Source organism: Miniopterus natalensis, chromosome 8 (genome assembly GCF_054644295.1).
Source record: "Miniopterus natalensis isolate mMinNat1 chromosome 8, mMinNat1.hap1, whole genome shotgun sequence".
In the NCBI taxonomy this organism is placed as follows: Eukaryota; Metazoa; Chordata; class Mammalia; order Chiroptera; family Miniopteridae; genus Miniopterus; species Miniopterus natalensis.
In genome coordinates, this window is record NC_142088.1 from 21,677,731 (window position 1) to 21,698,570 (window position 20,840).

The following is a 20,840-nucleotide window of genomic DNA, read 5'->3' on the forward strand; positions in this document are numbered from 1 at the left end:
TTTGCATTTCCCTAATGACTAATAACACTGAGCATCTTTTCATGTGCTTATTTGCAATTCATGAAATTCAATTCATCATTTTTCTTTTAAGCTTCATGTTTTTTATGTGGTCTCTACAAGACTTTTTTTTTTTTCCCCAACCGCAGAACATAAAAGTTTTTTCTCCTACATTCCCCTTGTTTTACAGTTTAGGTTTTACATTCAGATCTAAAATACATTTCAAATTAATTCATGTGTACTGTGAGGTAGCGGAAGTTCATGTTCTACATATGGATATCCAATTGTTCCAACACTATTTGCTGAAAACACTATCCTTTCCGAAGAATTACCTTGGCACCTTTGTCAAACAATTTATGTGCACCTTATTTCTGGATTCTATATTTTATCCCACTGATTTATATTCCTATACTTACACCAGCACCACACTGTCTTGAGTACTGTGGCTTTCCACTAGAACTCTGAAGTCAGGTAGTTTAAATCCTCCAATATTAGACTTCTTTTCAAATTGTTTTGACTATACTAGGTCTTTTGCATTCCCACGTAATTTTTAGAATCCTCTTGTCAATTTCTGTAAGACTTACTTCTGGAACTTTTATTGGGATTGCATTCAATTTATAGATCAATTTGGGGAAAACCAGTCTCTTAATAATGATCGAAGAGCATAATACAGTTCTCTATTTAAGGCCTTTATCAATTTTTCTTAATGTTTTAGTTTTCATCATGCAGGTCTTTCTTACATTTCATTCTGTTTATCCCTAAGTATTTAATATTTTATGCTATTAAAAAAGTTGTTTTATAAATTTCAATCTCCAGTTGCTTGTTGCTAGCATATAAAAATGCAATTAATTTTATACACTGATCTTGTAGCCTGTAATCCTGCTAAGTCACTTTTTAGCTCTACCAGCTTTTTGTAGATTGCTAGAATTTTCTACATGAGATCTTATCTTCTGCAAACAAAGACTATTTGATATTATCCACATATCTGTTGCTGTGTTTAGATTTTGTTTCTTCTCCATGCTTCATTTTGCATAGTTTCTATTGTCATATCATCAAAGTTGCTGATCTTTTCTTCTGAAGAGTCACTTCAGATACTGTATTTTTCATCTCCAGAAATTCTATGTGGGTTTTTCTCTTTAAAAAAAAAAAAAAGTGTGTGTATGTATGTGTGTGTATTCCAGTTCTCTCTCGTGTTCATGTTTTCCTTTACCTTCTTGAACACATGTGGCATTTATAATAGCTATATATAACACCCTTGTATGGTAATTCCATCATCTCGGTAATTTCTGGGTCTTTTTCCACTGACTGACTTTTCTGTTAGTTATATGTTCCTGCTTATTTACATGCCTTGTAATTTTTGAATGGCTGTTGGACACTGTGATTCTGACATTTTAGTGCACTGGATTTTGTTGAACAGTGTTACATTTTGTCCTGGAGCTCAGTTAAGTTACTTGAAATCATTTGGATGCTTTCAAAGGTTTGCATGTAAGCATGTTAGGGCAGCCCAGAGCAAACTTTAGTCTTGGGCTAATTTGGGCCCACTACTAAGAGGACAGACCCCCCCCCCCCGCCCCAATCCACCTAACATTTATTAAGCTCCTGCATTATTCTAGGTACTTGAGCAATGGAAATGAAAAGCATACCAAACCTGACAAGGACCCCATCCCCACTCACATGGGTCTAGTGGGCTTGAGAGACAACAGTAAAACAAGATGATTTAATGTACAATGAGTTTTCAGGGAGTGATGACTGCCAAAGGAATTGTCCAGGGGTAACTGCAAGTGCCTGTGGGAAACTGAGGGTCCCAACTTGTTTTCTGGGTCCAGAGATACCAACGGGCAGGAGGAAGAATGGTGACCACTGGAGCTCATGTAAGATATTTTCACTATCTTACTAGAGCTGTCTTCTGGGTGACTGGAATGGAGGTTTCCCTTCAGAGGCCCAGGATTGCACAGGAAGGAGGGTAAGACTCCATCAACTCCAGGGGCGAATGTTGATTATCCACTCCCACTGATATTATGGGGCCTAAGGAGACAGACTTTTGAGGCCTCTTCTCAATGCCTTGTGTATGACAAGTCTTTCTACTCTTAACTGGTTTGGGAACATGAACTATTTCCAGGCCTGTGTCATTTCCAGTAATTTTTCTGCTTACTCCTTTCTGGTTTTCTTTCTCCAATATCAGGTAGTTTCTTCACACACATGTACAAATCACTACTCAGTCAAAGACTCAAGGGGACCCTTCTGGAGATCTCCAGAACTCTGTCCTTGTGTGACTACCTCTTCTCTGTAGCCTCCAAAAACTCTGACATCTATCTTCTCTAGGCAATGAAACACACAGCCTCTGGGTTCCACCTCCTCGCGCTATGGCCTGGAAAATGCCTCTGGGTAGCAATCCAGGACAATCACAGGCTCACCTTGAGTTCCTTCTCTCTGGGTCATATTCCACCAATGACTGTTGTCTAGTGTCTCAAAACCTTTATTTTTAATATTTTTTTCTGGATTCCTGTTTTAGGAGAGAGGGTAAATCTGATTACTGTTGCTCTATTTTGACTAGAAATGGAAGTCTACCATTTCTTAATGTAAGTTCCCCAGATGATTGAAATGTGTGGTCAGTTTTCAGACCCAGTGAATAGCTTTAATTTCCTTAATAGAAAACTCTGTGCAAGACAGCACACTTTTTTTTCTGAGCTGATTAGTACTGAGAAGATTTTGAAGCTTGGTCCCAAAAGTACCATGGCATGGTTAGCTAATATATTCAAAGAAACTTTTTAATAAAAGAAATGCCCAACACTACCTTGTAAAGAAACTGAGAAACCATTATTCTTTGGAAGGAAGTTTCATATGGAGATACTTAAACTGAAATATCTGATATAAGATGCCACGAAGAATGCTTTATAAACCATGGGGGCAGGAATAACTAATAGTTTGGAAAAATCATCCTCTTCCTGAGTCATTCTAGAAAAACCCTTTTTTAATTTTTGTCTTACAGAAACCATTCATAAAGAGCATGTTCAATGGGAACAACACATACCATCAATAAAAAAATCAAATAGTCCTAGCCGATGTGGCTCAGTGGTTATGTATCGGCCCGCGCACCAAAGGGTTGAGGGTTCGATTTCTGGCCCCAGTCAGGGCACATGCGGGAGGCAACTGATTGGTGTCTCTCTCTCACATCAGTGTTTCTTTCCTTCTTTCTCTCTCTCTTTCTCTCTCTCTCCCTCTCTTTCCCCTTCCTCCCTCCCTTTCATTCTCCCTAAAAATAAATCAATGGAAAAAGTATCCTTGGGTGAGGATTAACAAAATAGTCACAGAATTTTACTAGCATGACTTTCAAAACCTTAAAACTTGTAAATTAAATAAGAATATACATGTAATACAAGCAAAATTTTGCTTACCAGTAAAAAAACAAAACAATTTTCTTCAGTACCAGTGAATTTCACGTCCACGTGTAGCTTTCTTCCCATCCCTCCAGCAGCCCTCTGAAACTTACCCTTTTCCAAGTAAGACCTTGGCGCCCACGGCGGGTCCTCTTCCGCGTAAGGGTCACTGTACTCAACCACGGCTGCCTCCTCCTCTTCGTAATCTTCTGGGGGAGGAGGCGGAGGGGGGGATTCATCAAAGACGGGTTCTTCCGCAGGTGGGGGTGGGGGTGGTGTATCTGAAACTAAGAATGTACCAAGCTGATAACAAACTACACCTAATGCAAAGTTCTATACTTCTTATCTAAGCTAAGCGTCTACGTTCATAAACCTAGACTTGAAAATAATCTTTCAAAACCTGAGTGTGCAAGAGACTTCCCCCACCAACTATGTTTCCAATCTCCAAGCATGCCGTTCTCCTCCCCACAGGTTAGTGCTTAGAGATGCTGAATAAAGTTTAGCCAAAACAATTATTAACTGAGCCTCTGGAATCTATTTATGCTAATACAATATAGTTTGGCCTTATATGATATCCAACAAGGAGTGGTCATTAGAAATGTTAACACTTTGGATATGTATAACCATATTTAGTTTATAAAAAATTAGAATGAGTCCAGTGAAGAGTGAAATTTTAATAATCTGCTTTTTCTCAATGAATTTTTTAAAAAATAGCATCTTACCAAATTAGCAAGGCAGAAATCACAAACAATTTTGGGTAACTTCATCCATGAAGATGTTTGTGTTTGTTTGGTTTTGGTTTTTCATATACAGAATATCAACTAATTCAGACTAATTTACGATGCAGAATTCTTCAAGGTAAATATCCAAGAATGATTTAAAATATTGTAAAGGTTTCACTGAGATCTGCTTCCGCGGCTTAGATATCAACATATAGTAATGTCCAAAATATTACCTCCAAACTCAGGAACTCAAAGCTTTTACAATGCTTGGTACATACTTGAACACAGCTCAACAAAATAAACTGAATTTAAAAAGCAGCACTGATCCACTGTCCAATTTTAATGAAGAGCACAAATTCTTATTTATGAGGTACCAGTATTGTTTCCGTGAAATTCTCTGAGCAATCTGCTTACTTTCTATTTTTTATCTAAACTTACTGATTAAATCAACTGATTTTCAAAGACAACTGATGCCTGGTGAGATTATCCATATCAACTTCATGCTTTGCCCTAATTCCAATTTTCTTCCCATCTGCAGGGCCACTCTACTTATCAACCTATCCACCTTATGCACTTCAAAACTTTACCCATTAAAAATACGTCTTTTAGTCCTGATGGGGTTTTTTAGTAAACAAAGCATATAGCTATCTGATGTTAACATATACTTTAAAACAAATTCAATATGGTTGGGGTAAGAGTCAACAATATATCCTATTTGCATTTATAAGGCAAAGGAATTGTCTTTAACCAATTCCACAAAAACATTCATCCAAAAGAACTCTGTCTTTCAAAACAATCACCTTGAGAAATTACATTACCAAATTACTCTAAGATGCTGCCACTGCTCATTTCACCTTCTCTAATATCTGCCTGACAGCCAGTTTAATAAGACTAATAAAAGCTGCCATTTTTTACTTAAAATATTCCAATTATCCTGCTAGTAATTTACATTATTTCATTTAATCTTTACCTTGGGAAGTGGTATTTTTAATACTCAATTTATGGCTGTGAAAACTGGCTTTCCAAGATTATCTTGGAAGAAGCCTACAGAAGTGGAAGAGCAGAAATGGAAACTCCAATGTTTATTATCTTAAAAGCTTACAGTACTATGGGATGAGATAAATACACTAACTTTAAAGTAATGTTTCATTATTCACTCAACGAACATCAACTGGAAGCCTACTATAGCCAGGTATTATGCTCAGCACTGGGAATAGAGCAGTGGGCAAAAGTCTTGGAGACATGGAAAACCAAACTTTTGTTTATAATTAAGGGCAGCAAGTGCTTTAAATCATTATGGAAAATACAGCAGACCAACCCTCTTACATGGGTTTCTGAAACCTGAAAGATGAGTAAGAGTTAATGGCTAGGGAGTGGGATGGAGTGGAGGTGGCTATTTCAAGTCAGATGTAAAGAAAAAAACGAATGCAAAGGTAAGAAAGCAGGGCCCCTTCAAAGAACTGACCAAAGTTCAGCAAAAAGAGGCATGAGGAGGTTGAAGAGGGCTAAGCAGGAAGGGCCTTGCAAGTCTGAACTCCATCCAAAGAGCCTTGGGGGGCCATAGAAGGGTTTATAGGATCATAGCTACCCTACTTAGCGCAGTATAACTGGTTCCAGATAATTCCAGAATTCTTCCAAACAGCAACCTTAATACAGAGTGATTATCTGTTACCACAGAGCACCTTCAAAATAATGTATTTGAAAGCTATGATGATAATCCAAAAAGATAGGTATATATCTTTCCAAGGTGAATGTTTTGAGTACAATGTTCATTTGAATGTATAAGTCCTACTGTGCCTTTAAAATCAACCACAGCACACCTCATACACAAAGTTTCTTATTTTCATATATTTTGTAGGTGAGAAATGTATATGACTATGGAAAGAAATGAGAAAAGATAACCCGAAAGGCAATCACACTGTGGTAATAACATAGGCTATTTTCAGAAATTAGCAAGTAGAGGTGCAAAGGCACCTGGAAGAAAGACTGAGCACTTAGTCCAGCAAGACTGGATTATAATTAGTTAAAATACAATAAAGGTGTTGATAAAAAGGGGGCATTTAGTTAGCTAGGGAAGCACAAAAAAGGAGGGACTAAAAGTATCTGCTGTGTCAGATGCTTTCCTAAGTGCTGGGGAAAAAGCCCATGAACAAAACAGGCAAAAATCCCTGCTCTCACAGAGCTTACATTCTAGTGTCAGCAATGCCCATGTCCAAAGGAGCAAGAGTCGTAAGCAACAGAGTGCACGTATTCCTATCCCACTGGTGAGGCCATCCATCCCTGTTATGAGACATGAATGGGCTACTTCAGCCTGACAACACTACATCTTTCATTAATGTAATTCCCCTTGTTCAGATTCCATGCCCATTAAGCAACCTTATGATTATGATATTGTTCCTCATGTAGACTGCTCACAAGAGAAGTCATCTACCATACAGACTATGTTCACTGGTCTCTGTAACAGCAACTTGTCACTGAATGTTGACACAGGCCTCCTGTTTTGCAGACATCAATCTCCTGAGCTTCCTTAATACTTCCCTAGGAGAAGACTTAATTTGTCAGTAAAATTAGTTATGCGATCCTGCATGGCTCAACACCAGACCACAGGCCAATGTTAATTCATTGCCAATCTCTGAGGCCTCTTGGGAAACAGAGAGGCAATTTGATCCCCTGGGACCTATATGGCAGAGACATTTTTATACCTGCAATCACAGAACCAGAAGAAGATTCTCAGGACAGCCACAAAGCCCTAAAATTCCAGTGATAAGAAATTAGGCTACTACTTGTTTGAGCATCACAGAGAAAAACATGGGATGGCTGGTGATTAAAGAGCACGTCCTCAGATGTGATCTTTCTTTCCTTACATGTGCCTTCTTTCCTGTTTTCTTCTCTTCACTACCAGATTTTAAGTTATTTGAAAGTAGAGAATTTCATCTTAATTATTTCATCATCCCTACTAGCTGCTCATACAGCGGCTTGTTCATAATATTCAAATACTTGAAGTATCACAGAATGAATATTTAGCCAATCACATATAAATGACATTTTATGCCTATAATCTGGTCTACAGCATAAAGAAGACATAAACTTACTATTTTCTTGGACTCTGGCCACAAATCCCATTAAAGGTAACTGAGGAGTTACCTGTAGGATGGAGGGAGGAGGAGGAGCAAGAGATACTGTAAAACAAAAAGGTGCGGGGAGAGGGGTAAGGGCGAGGTACACAGGAGGGCGGGCAGCACATAAAGCGACACGGGACCACTGTGCACAAACATCTTGTAAGATATATTAAGGAGCCTCTTTTGACAGATAATTCATCAACACACAAAGTATTAAGGGAGTTTTAATCAAGTTTTAAAAAATTACAACAGGAAGCATTCATTCATCATATACAGATCTACTCTAACATATAACGGCAAACGGATCTGACATCAATAACAGGTCTTCTCAGAGAAAGAATTTCGTCAGACTACCATGAATAATTTGGGCTTCTGGATTTTACCTTGATGGCTACAAGTTTAAATATCTGTCAGTACAACAGAAAAAAACATTATATCGCAACATCCTAAATTTAGATTTTATATTACATTAACAGGCAAATTAATTGGTTCTTCATTCATTCCTTAAATAAATATTTACTGACTTCCTACTAAGTGGCAAGCACTCTGCTAAGAGACCAATATCAAAACCATTCTCTGAGAGTTAGGTCTATTTCATTAAAATTTTTCCTAATCCCAATTCATACCACCTGTTCAAGCAGGTACATTTTCTCCCTGACCCTACAGAAAAATGTTTGCCTCATTCCAATCTCTCCCCTCTCCAGGGTCTTTCCCGCTATCTCAAATACCTGGTACAGTGTCTAGCACTAATAAGCCTTCAAAAAATGCTTAATGTATGTAAATATACAAATAAGCCAGGCATGTGCCAAACAATTTCCCAAGTTTATAGTTACAGTTCCCTTCAGAATGAGTATAAAGTATGGCATGCATCTTCTTAGAAAGAGAGAAAACCTTTATTAGCTCCAAACTACAGTTAAGACTAATAAAACTTTAAAAATGAGTAGGAGTCACTCCCCTCAAAGGGATCACATTCTAGCTGGGAATATAAAACAAAATAGTAACTTTAACCCAACAATATTTGTAACACTTTCCTGGAGGTGATGATGGTATAGTGTGACGGTGGTAGTGTCAGTGGGGTAGCAGTGAAGGAGACTATATAGATATAACTTGAGGAAATGGAGCTGGATCGACAAGAGTTGAGAAAGACAAGCTGAGAACCAAGCGAGGGCAGAGGCTTAGAGGTGACCAGCTCACAGGAACAGGAATGTTTACATATGGCTAGCATAAGATACCCCAGAGAGAAAGTACAAAACACAGGAAGGTGCGTGGGTGGATATAAAACAGAGAGGACCTTCTATGTTGGGTGAAAGAGCTCTCAGTGGAAAGAGATTGGGATTGCATGTCACCCAACATCAAATAACCTGATTCACCATTTCCTTGATGTTAGAACAGCAAGTTAATTAACTTCTTTGCACCTACTCCATAAATATGATATTTTAAAAAACAGATAATGCAACCTACTTCACAGAGTGGTTGCAAGTAAAATTTCAAAAAAACTCGAAACACCCCACAGCACATGAAGAAAGCCTAAGCCAGAGCCTAGCGCCAAAAAGTAAAAAATGAAAATCAAGGCAGCAGAAACAGAAAGAAAAGGAGAGAACTTAGTACCACAGTGTGGAAAAAGAATACTTGGTAACTAAGGATTTGGCTAGTACAGGAAGGACAGCAACAGCAAAAGACGATTTTTAGATTTTTATTTTTCATAACTATGAAGGTGGAGATGCCATTAGCTACATTAACCATGGCAGGTAGTACAGAGAAATGGCCTGGTGAGTAGGAAGGTCAGGGAGAGATAATGGTGCAATAAATCAGGTGGATGAAAGTGACTTAGGCATAAATATGGGAGGCAACTAGAAAGTCTGGGTTAAGTTTGTGAGAAGAATTGAGAGAGGTACAGAGCTAGCAGTGATGAGTAGAGAGGTATCAGTTGTGCTGTGGGCCAACGGAGAACAAATACACTGTGCAGACAAGAGTTACACAGCTAACCCTGAAGAATATCTAGATTTAAGAGACAGAGTATAACCCTAGAAACTGATACCTTTCTTCAAAAGATACCTTTTGGTTAGGTTTTTCCTTGAAGTCATACTTCCTGGTAATAAATCCTTAAGTTGTATGCCTGTCTCCCACTCTCTGAAGTTCGAAACAATTGTTGGTATGTTCACAATGCTCTGTTTCCCAAACTGGGGTAAGAAGAGTCAATGAACAGAGAAGGTAGCAGAGACAAAGCAGATAAAACTGAGGGACAGCAGCTGACAGCAACTGGCACTAGAAAAGTGGCAATTACGTGAATGTTCATATCAAATAAGATGAAAAGTTCCTCTTTTGTTAGCACCTGTCCCAACCTCCCCTGTCACAGAAAAGTAGGATATTTCCCACTGCAGTCATTGTTTCTCATTCAAATTAAAAAAAAATAAAAACCTTCTGGTACTCCAAAAAATGATTAGGTCCTTAACTAAGAACAATCTTTTTGTAGGTAGGCAGTTTATTACTTTCTTTTAAAATGAGTGTTTTACTTCTTTTCTAGTTCTGAAAGTGAAAATATGAAACCATGGTGGTTTTAAGAAGTCCACCAACAGCAATCCCAGATCTTCCTTAAAAAGAATTTGTTTATAACAAAACAAGTTAGGTTTTTTCAAAGCCAGCCCAGGGTATGTTTAAAATTTCAGTTCAAAATGGAGTTTACAAAGGGTGCCCCGAAATCTACATTTTTTGCCCAGGGACAAACCTTTTCTATGACGGCCCAAATCAATTCAGACACCACAGCATTTTCTCTTTGGACCATCTAGGAATTCAGATCAGAACGCCTGTGAACCAGAACATCCTACTTTAGAGTAGATTGGTTTTCCTTAGAGTTGAGTAGAAAATGAACTATTCCAGGAGTATGTAAGCAGGATTTTTGATGCAAAGATTCGTTTCCTATATTCAGTTTAGTCTTAGGCATCTCATGGACAGAAAGAAGAGGAAGGAACTATAAACTTGTTTCCACTCCATTTAACTAAGATGATTCCTCATATAACAAGATACCTTCCCTATAACCACTAAAAGATCTCCAAACTTAGATTCAGTAATATTATGTCCACAATATACAATGAGTTAATATGAAGACACAAGTTCACCAAGTGACTGAAGTTTACACAGAGATCTTAAGTAGAGCAGCTGTAAGAATTACAGCTCATCTGCACATAGAAACATGGAGACACAGAAACAGTAAAAGGCTCTTCAAGGAAACCAAACTTAGAAGGTGAGTCTGTGCTGATGAAATATAGTCTTTCCAAGTATGACCTTCCCTATTTATAAAATCCTTTGGAGCATAATCCTTTGGAGCATAATCTTTTAGCCTTTGTGTTTTGAAATGTCCAATTCACAGAGTTTTGAAAAAAGGCAGGCTTTACAACTGATTTTTACAGGTTTATAAATACTGAGAAAATTAAACAAAAAAACACTCTGCTACTTCCAAAACTATTAAATATCACTGTTAGAGACTATATAGAATTGATAGCCCATTCAAATTTAGTTGCTTATAATTTTACACTCTGGTGAAGGAAATAATCTAAGCAATTTATTTTAAAAGTAAAATATTTTTTAAACATGGGTAGCAACTTGGAACAAGGAGTATTGAAAAGTGACCCGAGCTAACCACACTCAGTACAAGGAGCCTCTCGGATGGAAAAGAATGTGGCTACCAAACAGCACCAGCCCTGCAGTCTCAGGGGGGTTAAAAGAATTGGAGCACTTTTGTTACTCAAGTAACAAAATAAAATAATCACCGTATATTGTTATGCCAAGAAAAGTAGCAAGACACAGAGTTTAAAGACATAACTTGTGTTTAATAATCAATGTAAAGGTCTATTTGGTTTATTTGGTCATCTGAAAAGATCCTTACACCTTTTAGGTGCTTTCTTGTTTTTTCTGTTCTCCCTAAGCATTCTCTAACAAACCCTAAAGACTGCCCCAAATTAAGGATTTAAGAATAGCTTCTTTTTTTTTCTTTTTGTCCCAAATATTACAGATGTCCTTTTTTCTCCCCATTGACCCCTTCCACTACCCCCCCCCCCCCCCCCCCGTACCTCACCACACCACTGTCTGTGTCCTTGGGTTGCGCATATGTGCATATATGTTCTTTGGTTAATCTCTCCCCCTCCATCCACCCACCGTCCCCCCTCTATCCCTGTGACATTCGTCAGTCTGATCCATGCTTCCATGTCACTGAAAAGAATACTGTTCTTTACTCATACTTTGCTTAGGCCCCATCACATATGTATTTCTCTGGAAATTTTTCGTAATTCTGTAACTTAATATGGTATAGCTTCTCTTGGCAATATCACTAACCCAATACTGTTTTTTCACTGTTTTTTTTTTTAATTTTTAGTTGCTTTTAATAATATTCAGGGCTTAGAGCATGACACACTCATAAATTTTCTATCGCATATAACTGTACAGTCATATTTCTTGGAACCAACACTCCACTTTATGAATTAGTGTTTAAGTTTTTGTTGTAAGAAAATATGAGCACTGCCCAGCCGGGCGTGGCTCAGCGGTTGAGTGTCGACCTAGGATCCGGGTGATCAGGGTTCAATTCCCAGTCAGGGCACATGCCTGGGTTGTGGGCTGGACCCCCAGTCGGGGGCATGCAGGAGGCAGCCGATCGATGACTCTCATTGTTGATGTTTCTCTCTCTCTCCTTCTCCCTTCCTCTCTCTGAAATCGATAAAGATATACTTAAAAAAAAAAAAGAAAATATGAGCACTAAAATGTAGAATATCTTCTAGAGAACCTTAGTACTTAAATACCACATTACTAATTCCTTACAGTTATGAACTTAATGTATATGTTCCCCCAAAATTCGTATTTGAAATCCTAGTTACCAATGTGATGTTATTTGGAAATGGGGCCTTTGGGAGGTGATTAAGTCATGAGGGTAGAGCCCTCACAAAAGGAATTAGTACCCTTAAAAAAGAAACCCTAGAGAGCTCCCTCTCTTCTGCCACCAAGTAAGGATACAACATGACGACGGCAGCCTGTAACCCGGAAGGGGATTCTCACCAGAACTAAACCATATTAGCACCCTGATCTCTGACTTTCAGCTTCCAGAATTGTGAGAAGCTTCTGTTATTTATAAGCCACCTAGTCTATGGAACTTTGTTATAGCAGCCTAAGACAATTACCAAACTAGGTTTATACATGTAAATCTATGTGTACAAATAAATATAGATATATATTCTTTTTGAACACCAAGGTGCTTCATTTTATATTTAAAATAAAAACTGTAACTTGTGCTTAACCCTATTTGTTTCAATGACCCTCTTTACTGCTGACAAAATAAATGATAAATTGGTGTTGCCATATTTTTGGCTGGATTAGATTAAGAAACAATGAGAACCAAAATGTTTCGGTTATGCCCTGGTCAAAGTGTTACTTTCATTAATTTATTTCTGAAATAATCTCATCAGAAAAGAAGTTATTGTGCTAGGACTAGACTCCAGACACGTGATGTTCTGAATTTTAATTCCTACATTATAATGCCCTTTCACACTCAAACCAAATATAGTAACGGTGCTGCTAGATTTATCTCTCACAGAAAACCCCAGTGAATTACATTCACATGTATACCAGCCTGTCAGCTCACTTCTTCAGACGCATGCATTCATGTCAAGCCTCCAATTGAAAAAATACATATATGCTCATATAACACACACCTGGATCGTTTTGTTAAATTAGGTTATTCGCTACTTGAAAAAGCAAAACAAATTTTCTCATTTTAAATATGAAAAAACAGGGACCACTGTAAGACCAGGAAGTAATACATGAGACTTATATGATATCCTAAAGCAGATAAAATAAAGGAGCATCTAATAGCCTTGCAACACTGGTTTGGCATTAAGTCTTGCAACAAAAGCTTTCCAAAGAACATGTTTTAGATTTAAAAAAATGTTAGTTTAGAAAATGCACTATGATTAATCAACTAATAAAGCTGTAGTTACCTTCTGTAAACAGTTACCAAATCCCTGGAGTAGAAAGGCAGAACTTAATAGAAAGGAGTACTGGAAAAAAGCAACAACCAACTAACTAAACTGTCTCACACATTATGCTAAAGGCTCATAATCTCAATTCACTGTACCTTCATGAGCATGAAAAATATTTTCATTAAAATCATTCCATAGAGTAAGATATTTTCTACTTTAACATACTTGAAAATTCAAGTATGTTAAAAACAGACTTATAATAAAGAAGTATTAAAATAGGTATTTAAAACATATATAAATATGTGCTGAAACAGCCTTCAAATAATTTCCACTAACAGCCTTCAAATAATTTCCACTCTCATAAAACCACTGTTTTTTCTTTGTACGTGTACACAGCATGAACTATATCCCTGCATATACATTCTGTATATTATGTACAGTGGGTCCCAAGCTTTAACAGTGAAGCATCTCAGCTCCATTACAGAACCAGCCCATTCTGGACTGACATCATTCTTTCAAAACTCTTTCCAAGTATGAGGAAGGGCATAAGAGCCCTAAGCAATAGTTGTCTAGACTTCCAAGAGGGCCAGGGAGAAAGCTTACCTTTAGAACTATGAAATAATCCACATCTAACAAACTAAAATTTAAAAATAAAAATGCATTTAGGTACAAAATAGCTCCTATTCAAATATAAATTTGGAACACATGATTTAAAAGAATGGATGAAAAGGCAGATTTGTCAAAATTAAGCTCAAAATGAGTTAAAAAGAATGACACAGCCAAAATCACTAAGTGTGATCAAAGACAGCAGTAAGAGAAGTATATTTCGAGTAAGGCAGTTGGTAATCACACTACAGGATGCACTGATTAGACTACAAATATGGCATTTACTCTACAAGAAAGATCCAAAACAGTGAAGGGGTTAGGATAAAGGAACAAGGGATTCATTCCATATTCAACAAATAGTTACTGAACATTACACAAAATTCAGGGTTTGTCAAAGATGGAACGAACTTGCTGGCCTCTTGACAAAAATCCAGAAAAACATAGTAAGTTGTCATACCATGTTCACGACAGTCATAAAATCTAAGACTTACTCTTACCCTCTCTAGAGAAGAAGCAAAAATTATTAAATATAGTATTAAATATATGCGAGATTAAGTTTTCTGTGTGTATGATGCAACTGAGAGATGACTGTTCTATCTCAATCAATGTGCCCAAGTCCATTTTCCCACCATAGGTTTGGTATGAGAACTGAGTAAAACAGAACAACTACCTAGCACAAAGCAGTTTCAAAAATGTCCCTTTTACTTTGCCACTTATAAACTCTGTCCATGTACACTCAATTTTCATTATTTGCTATTCATAGGGAAGAAATATTGTTTACCACAATATTATTTTTAAAAGCAAATAATCACTAGCAAATTCAAAGATTCTGTTCAAAAAAACTGAGTTCTACAACTTTATATGAAAACCACATTATTAATTTTTTAAAAAAAGAAATGTAAAATACAGTATTAGTAACCTTGTATTCATTCCTCCATTTACTAAAAAAAAAAAAAAATAGTACTAACCACCTACTATGTTCTAATCATTCATAATTAAAGGGTTTTTTTCTCTGTAACTGAAGATTTTCAACCAGGTACATTCTATAGAATGCAAAAGAAAATCTAACCTGGATTCTGGCTATAAAAAGGTCCTCCATTCATCTGATTCTGAAGGCTTGTTTGTGAAGTTATGGAAGGAGGGCGTCGATAGGGCAACGAGCCCCCTACTGTTGGGGGAGTATGGCGAGAGGCAGGTCTATTCATGCTGTAGAACTGGACAGGATGTCCTGGAAAAGGAAAAGAACATAAATTTGCCATTAAAAGAAAATTATCTCAGACAATGAAATACTTTAGGTACAATGACTGAATTTTAATAAGATAATGAAAAATAACAATGTTTAGCTAATTTAATTAGTTGTCTGACATATAAGGAAAGGTGACAATTATTGCTCAGCTGACGTATCGAAATACAAAAGGAGGAAAGCAGATTCACGATTAGGTTTGGAAAAGCTACATCTAAATAGATTACTAATTAATATTATACTTTTATTAAATTAATAATCTGATAGGATTTCAAAATCATCACAATTAATTAAAATTTAAGACTCACTTCCTCCACCACCACCACCCCAATCCACTAGAAGCACTGAAAACTAAAAGTCAACAAGAATGACATCTTGGAAAGCAAAAGAAAAAATGTTTGACACTGTCTTATTTCAAAACAACAACAACAGTAAATTTAAGGTAGCAAAGCAATTAAAGGAAAACAAAGTATTTCCAGCAAAAGGTCAAGTGACATAATCAAATCAAACACGTCTTTACTTGATTAAAGATACCATCTCTAAAACTACATTATTTTGTCTTAAAACTAGTTTAAGAAATTTAGTTATGAAAAAAAGTTAAGATACAAAAAGTGAATCAAAATATATCTTATTTTTAATATTATCCCTGAACCTGTACACATTTATCAGCAATTTCACTGTATTTTGATCTCTGAGTACTTCAATAACTAATGCCAACTAAAGACAGTCTTTCCTAACCATCCAGTTTCCTAAGGCAATACAGTTCCTAAATTTTGTCTTAACACAATCATTCAGCTGGGGGGCCTACGGTTACAAAGCACTAGAGCACCCAAGAGAGATCACTCCACCAGGCAAGGGAGGAAGAGAGGGCCCTGGCCCAGTGGCTCAGGTGGTTAGAGCATCGTCCCAATATAGCAAGGTTGCAGGTTCAATCTCCAGTCAGGGCACATGGAAGAAGCAACCAATAAATGCATTAAGTGGAATAACAGATCAATGTTTCTCTCTCTCAAATCAATTTAAAAATTTAGGAAGGAAGAGAGAGAGGGAGAGAAGAAGTGAAGTATCGGGAAAAGAGGAGGGGAAGAGAGAGGGGAAAGGAAATGAGAGCAGGCTAGAGGAGGAAGGGAAGGTAAAAGAAGAAAAGAAAAAAGAAAATCACATTTTTTAATGTTTTCCATGACTGTAAAATACTTTTACATAACTAAAATTGGTCTTCAGGAACTGTGTAAATTTATCAAACCTGGACTCATATGGACTCATATAAAGAATATCATAAACACACTCAAGATCTGCTATAGCCTCTGTCTTCTCTGCAATGGGAGCAGCTCTCCTGCCATACCTCTCATCCCCTGAAAATGTAAGCCTGAGCCAAGTCTGGCTCCACCCCTCCTTGGTCAGAAGCATCTCTCAGCTGCTGAGCCGGTCACTGTCTGCAGTGGTGCTGAACCAACCAACCAGAGACACTAACAGATGAGAGCCTCAGCAGCTTGGCAAGCTCATGTCCCCTGACCTCACTTATTTCTAGCTGCAGCTCTAAACTAGCACCATTTCAAGACATTGACAGAGCAGCGAAGTTCATTGGGGCTGGAGCTGCCACAGTAGGGGTGGCCAGCTCTGGGGCTGGAACAGGGACTGTGTCTGGGAGCGTCATCACTGGTTATGCCAGGAGGCAACAGCTCTTCTCCTATATCATTCTGGGCTTTGCCCTCTGAGGCCCGAGGGCTCTTTTGCCTGATGGTGGCCTTTCTCATCCTCTTTGCCATGTGAAGGAGCTGTCTCCACCTCCCATAGTTCCTTCTCCTGTGTCTTGTCTACACTGTATGTTCCTTTTCCTATCCCTCCCCAGGCAGCCTGGGGAAAGTGGTTGGCTCAGGGTTTGACAGAGGGAAGACAAATAAATACTGTATTAATAAAAAATTTTTAAATTTTCTATACCATTTAATATTACAGCAGTATCAAATCCTAAAAATCAATTCTGTTGTATAAAAATCTTGAGTATTAAAGCAGAAACATAATCCACTGTCAAGTCACTGTAACCATGATGAAAAATATAAAAACAGTATGAACTATTATTTAAAAGATACATTTTGTCATTTGAATCACTACATACAAATACATTATTGGTGTTTCAGTAATTAATCTGTAACAAACTTAAACATATGGGACTACATCAAACTAAAAAGCTTCTCACAGCAAAAGAAAACAGCCTCAAAATACAAAGGAACCACACGGTCTGGGAAAACATATTTGCCGAGGATGTATCTGATAAAGGGCTAATTTCCAAAGTGTACAAAGAATTCATATTACTCAGCAAGAGGAAGACAAACAACCCAATTAAGAAACGAGTAAAGGACCTGAGTAGACACTTCTCCAAAGAGGACATACAGATGCCCAAGAGACACATGAGAAAATGCTCAACGTCGCTAATCATCAGATGCAAATTAAAACCACATTGAGGTATCACTTCACACCTGTCAGAATGGCTGCCATCAACAAATCAACAAACGGCATGTGCTGGTGAGGGTGTGGAGAAAGGGGAACCCTAGTGCACTGCTGGTGGGAATGCAGACTGGTGCAACCACTATGGAAAACAATATGGAGAGCCCTCAAAAAATTAGAAATGGAGCTGCCTTTTGACCCAGTGATTCCACTCCTAGGAATGTATCCTAAGAATCCTGAAACATTAATCAGAAAGAATATATTTACCCCAATGTTCATAGCAGCACAGTTTACAATAGCTAAGATCTGGAAACAGCCCAAGTGCCCATCAGCTGATGAGTGGGTAAAAAGCTGTGGGGCATATACACCATGGAATACTACATAGCTGTAAAGAAGAAGAATCTCGTACCCTTTGGGACAGTATGGATGGACTGGAAAAAATTATGCTAAGTGAAATAAGCCAGGCAGAGGAAGACAGACATCACATGATCCCACTTATACATGGAATCTAAAGAACTTAATAAACTCATGAACAGAATAGATTCAATGACATGGAAGCATAGATCAGACTCACAAATGTCAGAGGGATGGAGGAGGGCGGGTGAGTGGAGGGGGAGAGAGTAACCAAAGAATTTATATGCATATATGCACAACCCAAGGACACGGACAGTGGTGTGGAGAGGGACTGGGGAGGGGGATGGGACAGGGTGGAACAGGTCATTGGAGAGAAAAAGGGACATCTGTAATATTTTAAACAAAAATAAAATTTAAAAATTAAAAACAAAAAAAATATCTGTAACAAACTAACACAAACCTAAGATCATCAAGTTAAACACATCTGATAATTAACACCATTATGAATTTTATATTAGATCCAGTCTAAAATCTCGCATGTGCTAAGTCCTCAGTGATTCAGAGACACTAGATAAAAGAGACCATTCATACCATTAGTAAAGCATTTACTTTGCTTTGGGTTGAAAACCAAAAAAACACACACTACAGTTTAATTACCAAAGACCTAACTGCAAAACCAAAAATGAATAACCTCTAAAAGAAAACAGGACAAAATCTTTATGACGTATGCAAGGTAAAGAGCTTACAAATATGACACCAAAAGCACAGTCCACAAAAGAAATAAAATCATGAACTACTCAAATAAAATGAAAACCTAAGCTCACACAAGAGTCTGTGTATAAATGTTTATGGCAGTTTTAGTCATCATCATCCCAAACAGGAAACAATCCAAATGTCCCCCAACTGGGAAAGAGATAAACAAATTGTGTACATCCACACAGAACTCCTCAGTAATAAAAAGGAACAAAATAATGAAACATGCAACAACATGGATAAATAACAAATGCAATATGCCAAAAAGCTAGATCCAAAGGCTATCTACCATATGCCTCCATTTACATGATCTTCTTATGAACGCAGCACTTTAGAGACAAAAAACAGATCAAGCGGTTGCCAGGGGCTTGGAGTGAAAGGGAAGGATTGACTACAAAGGGGGCATGGAAGAAATTAGGGGATGTTAAGACTGCTTCTACATCTTGACTGTAGTTGTGGTTACATTACTGCACACAATTCAAAACTCACAGAAATACACATTAAAAAGGGTAAATTTTACTGAACATAAATTATACCTTGATAAAAAGAAATAAGAAGTACTTGGTGTTTCAAAGACACAGTATAAAAAAGATTATATCTATATAAATTGTTATTGAGGCATTTACTACTCTTTTTTGTTTTTAAAAAAACTATAATTATCCACTCATACAACAAATGTTTATTCAGTGCAGACTATGAGCCAGCACCTGTTATTAAATTATGAAAATGCTGACTCTCAGCTGGGAGGTGATTTGTCCTTTCGGGCCTACAATGATTTCAGGATGCATTCTTTACTCTATCGATGCAGGAGCGCAACAAAATTCCTATATTTAAACAGAGCTGTATGTAGATTAAAGAACAGCCCATGTTTACATTTCCGCATGGTAGTAAGCTTTTCTTAAGCACTATTACAGAAGCTATCCCATAAAACACCAGCCAAAATCCATCTTAATATCTTAAACATCTACTTATGGCAGCAGAGCTGAACATACACTCTATGAAGTACTTGACAAACTAAGGTGATTTGTATCCAAACACATATATTTTTATAACAGATAAGAACCTATTTACTAACCAGCATCACTATTACATTTGCAAATATATTTTGTAGCAATTGAGCCCTTTTCTCATCCCCCATCAAAAAAACAGATTTTAGGCTGTAATTTTAAAACACCAAAACACCAGTCAACCTTAAATAAAACTTAAATAAACTTGAAATTCTTTAAAATTGTCTGTGTTTCCAATGCTGCTATAAGCAATAGATTCTGTTATAATAGATTTATAGACTTAAAAACAGCAATATCAAATATTTCCTATAAAATATACCTTAGAATTAGTCATACATTTTTCTTTTTGTTAATAACTTAACCTGTAACAAACAATAAATTTTTTAAAAAATATATCTTTATTGATTTGAGAGAGAGGAAGGGAGAGGGAGAGGGAGAGGGAGAGAGAGAGAGAAATATCAATGATGTGAGAGAGTCACTGATCAGCTCCCTTCTGCACACCCCCTGCTGGGGATCAAGCCTGAAACCCAGGCATGTACCTTGAATGGGAAATTAAACCTCGATCTCCTGGTTCATAGGTGGATGCTCAACTGCTGAGCCACACCGGCTGGGCACAAACAATAATTTCGTAATGAAGAGTTTTCAAAACTGTATATAAGGCAGCACCATAGTAAATTCAAAAATCTCTAGTAAAAGAAATTCAAGCAATAAAAAAATTTATATTTGTGTTGCTCTACTGAAAAAAATGTATGAGAAACTTTACCCTGATTTCCTCAGAATATTTTATGTTGGTCATGTGCCATTTTCTAGTTAGTAAATTATTCTCTGTGTGGTGTGTGTGTGTGTATATAATGTGTGTGTGTATGTGTACAAAGCACAAACAAACAAAAATTATAGAGCCAGAGTTCCTGGTAATAAAAGAGCCAGATGATTGGATTTTGCCTGCCAAGGAATAAGCCAATACTCACCTGTAGGGGGAGTAGAAGAAACAACAGGGGGAGTTGGAGAAGTGAAGCCATCAGCAAGGGTCTGGGCACCCCCAGAAGATGCGTCTGGGGCAGTGGAGGAAGGGGCAGTAGCAGGAACAATAGGGGCAGGGACAGGTGCAGAAGTAGCAGGAAGGGGAGGAGTACCAGCAGAGCCAGCAGGGGCTGAGGGGAAAGAGGAGTAAGAGGCAGCATTAACGAGGCAATCCCATTAGGCAGGACTAGAAAAGGCATTAGAGAACTTAATGTTAGATATTCAGTGCTCAACACTAAC

At 37.4% G+C, this 20,840-nt stretch overlaps 1 protein-coding gene and 1 pseudogene across 27 annotated transcripts in view; one reads left to right on the forward strand and one right to left on the reverse strand.

The window, feature by feature from the left end:
• The window catches only part of ABI2 (abl interactor 2), a 70,314-nt gene that overhangs the window by 10,241 nt on the left and 39,233 nt on the right, over positions 1 to 20,840 (reverse strand). For 9 of the 27 annotated variants that reach the window (XM_087819659.1, XM_087819657.1, XM_087819656.1 and 6 more), the window contains 2 exons: positions 14,854 to 15,012; positions 3,488 to 3,661 (listed from right to left, as the gene is read on the reverse strand). In XM_087819659.1, coding sequence (XP_087675785.1) covers positions 3,488 to 3,661; positions 14,854 to 15,012 — 333 coding nt within the window. Of the gene's footprint in view, positions 1 to 3,487; positions 3,662 to 7,188; positions 7,276 to 14,853; positions 15,013 to 20,548; positions 20,732 to 20,840 lie in introns of all 27 variants that reach the window. The other 18 variants (XM_087819654.1, XM_087819653.1, XM_087819646.1 and 15 more) reach the window with 3 other exon arrangements.
• Positions 16,333 to 16,794, forward strand: LOC107533963 (ATP synthase F(0) complex subunit C2, mitochondrial pseudogene; annotated as a pseudogene).